This window comes from Sinocyclocheilus anshuiensis, unplaced genomic scaffold (genome assembly GCF_001515605.1).
Source record: "Sinocyclocheilus anshuiensis isolate Anshui unplaced genomic scaffold, SAMN03320099.WGS_v1.1 scaffold1207, whole genome shotgun sequence".
Classification (NCBI taxonomy): Eukaryota; Metazoa; Chordata; class Actinopteri; order Cypriniformes; family Cyprinidae; genus Sinocyclocheilus; species Sinocyclocheilus anshuiensis.
The window spans coordinates 221,669-228,528 of record NW_015539914.1 but is presented as its reverse complement, the minus strand read 5'-3'; the positions used below and the strand labels follow the sequence as shown (position 1 = coordinate 228,528).

General features: G+C 36.5%; 1 protein-coding gene across 1 annotated transcript in view; it reads right to left on the bottom strand.

The window, feature by feature from the left end:
• Positions 1–6,860, bottom strand: part of LOC107686387 (importin-11) — a 169,014-nt gene that overhangs the window by 137,472 nt on the left and 24,682 nt on the right. Inside the window, exon 5 of the mRNA XM_016483355.1 lies at positions 6,147–6,350. Within this exon, the coding sequence (XP_016338841.1) occupies positions 6,147–6,350 (204 nt within the window). The remainder of the gene's footprint in view (positions 1–6,146; positions 6,351–6,860) is intronic.

Genomic DNA, 6,860 nt, shown 5'->3' with positions numbered 1-6,860 from the left:
GCCATTACCTATATTGTACTGTGGTACAGTTATGGAGGCCCTTCATAATGCAGAGGTCAACTGCCTGCTCTTCCTATAGTTACCAATGGCACTATAGTACGCAGTGTTTAATAAACAGCTGTTTTACTAAATTCTTCTGAGGTCGTAATTACATTTAATGTAATTTTACAGTAAAATACTGTTAAAAATACGTTTTTTGTAAGTGAAAAAGAAAAAGTCATTGTATAATTTACAGTAAAAAAAACGTAAATTGACACACCCAGAATTCCCTGCATGACGCTTCATATTTGATGTTTTTCCTAAAATGTTGCTACCATATTTTTTACGGTGAAGTTCTGGCAACCACAGCTGCCGGTATTTTACCGTAAATGTCACAGATTTTTTTTTACAGTGTATCATATTGTGACTTTGACTGGTGATACACAGCCCTAATGTGTACAGTTAGACTCCTACAAGTCAAAATTCCTATTCACCATGTCAATATTTATCTTTATGATGGAAAGGATTGAAAACAAAACAGTAAAACAAAACACAAAAAAACAAAATCAAAACCCAAACCAAACACAAAACAAACCAAAAAAAGAAACACAAACAAAAACAAATTAACAAAACAATAGGAAAAGACAAGACAAATCCAAACCAAAAAAAACAAAAAAAAAAAGCAAAACATGTAATGTGGTCCTGTTAGCCACCATCTGGCTTAAAAGTGCAGCTTTCTCCATTGACAGCCATTCAAAAGTGTATTAAAATAAAAACAATTTTGTAAACAGCAATATCATTAATATGACAAAATAGATGTGCTGGTACTGAGATGAATGTGAATGCCAACGGATGCTTTTCTCAAGGTATAACAGAACTCCTTGCCTGAGATGTTTCTTAATAATAGCTGTAAACAGGGCCCAAGCTATGTGAAGTGCCTGATAAAGCACTTTTGGCCTCTGCACGTCAATGCTTTGTTTGACATGAAATACTGAAAGCGAGGCTGTTATAGCACTGTCATTAAAGCTCTCATCCCAGTTTCACAGAGCTCAAGGTTAGTCCGATTTTTCCCATTGATGAAGATTTATTTCATCTATTCTTCTCCTACATTGTGAATTCACTCTAGCACTCAATAAATGCAGACTAATTTACAACGCAAGACAGAAAACATACTAAAAAAATGTTCCGAAAATAAGTTTTTGGAGGAAAAAAAATACCGCACATGCCATTTTTCAAAATCATCTTCGCACTACGTGTATCTTTACAGCAGAGCGACAAGGTTTATTAGCAAATCAATCCTCAAAGTGACTCAAAACTACCTGAAACAAATTGCTACCATTGGTGCAGTGAGCAAAGCCAATCCATCATCTTTATATATCCAAGCAGACTTAATTTTTTTTTTGGACTTACAATTACAAAGAAACTTTTCAACAAAGACCGGTGGGAAAATTTTTTTGCTAATTCCTCACAATACACAGCGGCTCGTATCACTGTTTAACAGAAGACGATTGTTCTGTCCCGTTTCATTAGCTAGAAGAAAGATTACAAGCAACTTTGCTCCCAAGTTGCTAAATATTAAGAAATACAGTGTGCAGCTGCGGTTTACATACAATCCCCACCTCCAGATGAAGACTGTCACATGTGCACACAATTAAATATGCCTATGGCAGGTGTTCGCTGCCTAGCCGAAATAAGAAATATCAGTTCGGGAGCTTTGAGGTGTATTGGGCCTCTAGACTTGGGAGTTATCAACAGCAAAGCACCTGGCATGTCTCATTACAATACAACCACTGGAGAATTTTACTGAGCTCCAGGAACCTCCAAAAGCAAGTGAACGCTTGTTGAATACTGAATATGATGCTGAGGGGTTCAGGACCCACAACGTGTACGGATAAGCGCTCTGGGCTTTACTATGACATATCTCTTACTAGATGAGAAGCATAATGAAAACATGCCACATGATATAATTGCACCTGTAAATTACTTTAAAACACACTCACTTTTAAGGCCTATTCACATCAAGCACAAAACCAAAAACTCACCAGACAATACAGTTTTTACTCACTTTAATGCAAAACATGGTCAGAAATGTACTTTTCCATAAAGGGCCAATATTTGCCCCCCGGGACTGACTTTCAGAGACATTTTTTTACCTTTAGAATTACCTTATTAAATGTATGTGCTGTCTGTTGTTTATAATTACATTTTGCAATATTTATGACACATTTATTCAACTAGTTCAAATCAATCAGAATAATATAAGCTGTTACCAGTAAAAAATAAATAAATACATCAAAAATAATTCTATAGAAATATATAAACTGATCAGCCACAACATTAAATCCACCTGCCTAATACAGTGTAGGTCCCACTCGTGCTGCCAAAACAGCTCTGATACTTTGAGGCATAAGACTTTTGAACGTGTCCTGTGGTGGCACCAAGACATTAAATAAAATTCTGCAAGTTGCGAGGTGGGACCTCCATGGATCGGATTTGTTGGTCCAGTACATCCCACAGATGCTCTGGAGGCCAAGGCAGCACCTTGAGCTCTTTGCCATGTCCCCCCCAAACCATTCCTGAACAATTTCGGCAGTGTGGCGGGGTGCATTATCCTGTTGAAACAGACCACTGCCATTAAGGAGTGTACGTGGTGTGCAACAATGTCTAGGAAGGTAGTACGGTTTAAAATAACAATGCACTGTGTGTTCTGACATCTTTCCATCATGGACAGCATTAAGTTTTTCAGCCATTCGAGCTACAGCAGCTCTTCTGTGGGATCCAAACAGATGGGCTAGCCTTTGCTCCCCACGTGCATCAGTGAGCCTTGGGCCACCTGATCTTCCTTGCACCACTTTTCTAGGTACTAACCACTGCATACCGGAAACACCCCACAAGACTTGCTGTTTCGGAGATGCTCTGACCCAAATCATCTATTCTAGCCAAAAAATGTATTTCATGTAACTATGAAAATATATTACTTTCCATTGCACTACTTTTTGCTTTTTCTTTGTTACTGTTTAGGCTTTTAAAATTATCCTTGCACTCAGAGACCAATTATATCAACTGCTGTCAGTTCCACAATGTACAATTTTAGACATGTTTTCTTTCTGTAAATGCTCACTCAATAAAACAGAGACAAGCATTTTTAAAAACAAATGTTGCATGCTGGTTGCGTGGTCTGAACATCAATGTCTTTAAACCTCTGGCTATTAAAACAGCTACTGTCATCATGTTAAAACACTGCTGTGGAAAACCAGAGAGGGGGGGAGAGTGCACAAAATACTCTTTTTATCTAAACATTGTCATGATATTCAGAGAAAATATTTCTCTTTATAGACTTAAACACTTTGATCACACGTCTATCATTTGGATTTAAAGTCAACTCTGAAGTCAATTTTTCAGTTTTTTGAGACCATATTATATCTGCGCATGCAACATACATACTGTTCACCAACAATCACAGAAGATCCGATGTGACAAGCACCTGGATGAGAGGAACCTGTGTGTTTGTGGCACCTTTAGATGCATCATGTCATGAATTCAAAATGAACTTGTGGTGCATTCATAAATGCCACATACTGTGCGGCTCCACTGATGTGCTGAAGTGCACTTCTGCTCTGAATTAGTGAGTCACGGATTTCCTCTCTGAAATCCTCAAGGCTAATGTGACGCCAGCGGTGATCCTTATGCCAACACAATAAAATCAGATCTGTTTATTACTATGGCTGATGACTATAGTTCCCTTATGGACACTCATTCAGTCGTTAGCCTGCCCACACCCACTAGTCATTAATCTTGTTTTATACAGTGAGCCTGGACAGTGCTTTTTACAAGTCTATATAAAAAGTAACCTGTCCTCTGGAGGTCTTTAAAGTCCAAACAGCATGCCAAATAGCAGCTTTAAAGGGGGACAGTTCAACCAAAACTAAAAGTTCTGTCAACATTCACTTACCCTTGTGTTATTTCAAACCTGTATGACTTACTTTCTACTGTGGAATATAAAAGTAAATATTTTGAAAAATGTTGGTAACAAAGCCAGACGGTTACAACTGACTTTAGTTTATATGGTCAAAAACACATTTGAGACATTTCTCAAAATAGTCTTTTATTAAAATTTTTGAGTGAACCGAGCGCACTTAAATATTTATGTAATGTCGCTGCAGAGCTTTTTGCATTCATTTTATTCTTTGTAAATTGAGAATAGGTTTGTAAAAATAATTATTATTATTATTTGCTTACCTCCAAAACCACATCAATAACACCCATTTATCAACACTGAATCACTTACTTTATTTTGGATATTATTCAGCATTATTATTTATTATAATAAAGTGATCAATATTACCATAATTGACTTTAAACTACAGATACTATAGAAGAAAATCAGACTTCCCAAGTAGTTTTTTGTTTTTGTTTGATTTTTTCTTTAATGAGGAGCATGAGCTTTTAAGGCTTTCGTTTAAAAAATAATATCACTACGTTTTGATTTGTGTTTTATAGGTTTAACAAAGAAAATGTAAAATCGTTTCCTGGTTGGGAATCACTGTTCTAAGCTCTTCACATTGAGAAGTTGAGAAAAGAGTTTTCAGAGGTTAAATGAAAATTATGTCTTATTGGAGAAGAAAGGACCTGCATTAACATGAACAAATGCTGGTGATAAATCACTTGTCAAAATTACAATTACAGTTGCAGTTTCAAGTCAAAACATCTGCTGATATTTCACACAGGAATGCTCATACATCTCTTAGGACGCTGGTGAACTGGGGCAGAGGGTGTGCGTAGCTGAACAGTGCCTCCTAGAGGCACATGCTAGTAGAGTAGAAAAAAATGATGAATGACAGTCTGTCAATGAGAGATGCTCTCTAACAAAGGAAGGTTGAAAAAAGGCTCATGCCCAGCAAATAAATAAACTAAATAAATAATTATGATAACAATAATTCTACATATTAATAAATATATGCACGTATGTATGTATACACAGACACACACAATACTATAATATTGTATTTAATCCATATATATTTTGCAATTATTGAAATGCATGCTTTAAAAACAATAACAACAATTTGTTTCAAAATCATATATATTTGTGATGCATGCATATTAGACAGAAAACAAAAGATAATAGTGATACACCAAAATTTAGGCAACCAAAAAATTTTCAGCAGAAACAGCAATTTTCGGTTTGAAGCTGAAATGGTTTTGGAGGGCCAAATGTGACGTCTAATTAGCGTTTCTCCAATGGCGCATTTTAACCATGTCAGTGACTACTTCATGCACACAACATATATAAGCTACAACAGGTAAACATGTTAGCTGTGTGGACGCTTGTGCTGGATAAACAATACTGATTTCTCATTTTTAATTGATACTGATATGGATTCTTGAATCTCAAATCAATCTTTCAGTTTAAGCTGTTTTCTGTTGATGTGTGAACTTCACAAAACATTATTTGTAGAACCTGCCATCGAATAATCACAATAAGCTTTGTGCTTTGTTACTTTTAATTGGAAACAATGCCTTACCTTTCATCACTTCATACAACTGCTCAGTGTTTCAACCGCAGAAAAATGAATGGTGAGGCAATTTTCCCAATGGTTAATCGACATGTGACAACACCGATAATACCGGTATCATCGTGGGGGCAGGGGCGTTCCCTCTTTTCCTCGCTTTCCTTCGCTTTTAAATAGCTTGTAAAAGCGGCGTACGCATTTTCCTTTCACTTTCGAATTAGCGTCAATTCGGCGTCAGTTGCTTGAATGCAGCAACAAAATACAACGTCAAACTCACTTTAGCAGGCTAAGTAAACATGTATAATATATAACCAAATAAATAAGAAACGTAGAACATTTATTAGCAAAACGAGTAAGAAAGCTTGGAGGCACGGCATACACATTGATGTCAAATAAAATAAATAAATTACAAGTTTTTTTTAAGTTTAAATAAAGTAAAAATCTAATTATTTTTATTACTATAAAAAAATCAAAACGACGGTGGGGGTCGGTGCCGCGGTGGGCAAGTGACGTAACTGGTGTTTTGCGGCTTAACAACGGTATCACCGTCAGCACCGTCTATCGCTGCAAGCCTAATAGTCAACTAGAAAAAGAAATCCTAAGGAAAAGGTTGAGCAGAAAATTAAAGAGTTGAAGGCAAGGGGCTCTACTCACATCCTGAAAGAGTCTCCTATCAGTGGCGAGGCGTTTGGAGGCCAGAGTCTTGGTGACATGGTAGAAGGTGAGCAGGGCTCTGTGCTGCTGAAGGCTGTCCTGAACTTTCACAGACTCCAGCAGAATAGGGATCAGCTCGGGCCACTGCCGAGGACAGTCCAGACGGGCCACTTTAGCGATCAGCACTGCTATCTGTGTGGCGATCTGCAATACAAAAGCTACATTTCAAGGAAACATCCAGCAGCAGATTTCACAGCTGGCTGTGAATACATCAACATTCATTTAAATGCGAAATTAATGACAATTGAAGTAACAGTCATCACTTCCTGTGGGCATTTAGCCCTTTCAAACACGTCTTAAATGGTTATGAGATTTTAATTAACCATTTCAATTAAATTAATTAATCCAAACTCCATAAATGCAGAAGTGTTACCACCATTAAAACAGCAATTACAGCAATTAAATCTCTTTGACATTGTGGCTGTAATGAAGGAGGAGACTTATAATTTAGCATATTTTACTTTACAGCATTTTTACATGCAACCATATATTCAGTACTGAGGGAGACAAAACAATCATATTCATTACCCACTAATAAATGGACCTCAATGTCCTAAATTGTTGTTACAGCCATGCATCATACACTTAGTAAAAACAACTTAATGTAATTATTGTATTATTATTATATATATTTTATTGTATTAATGTATTTTA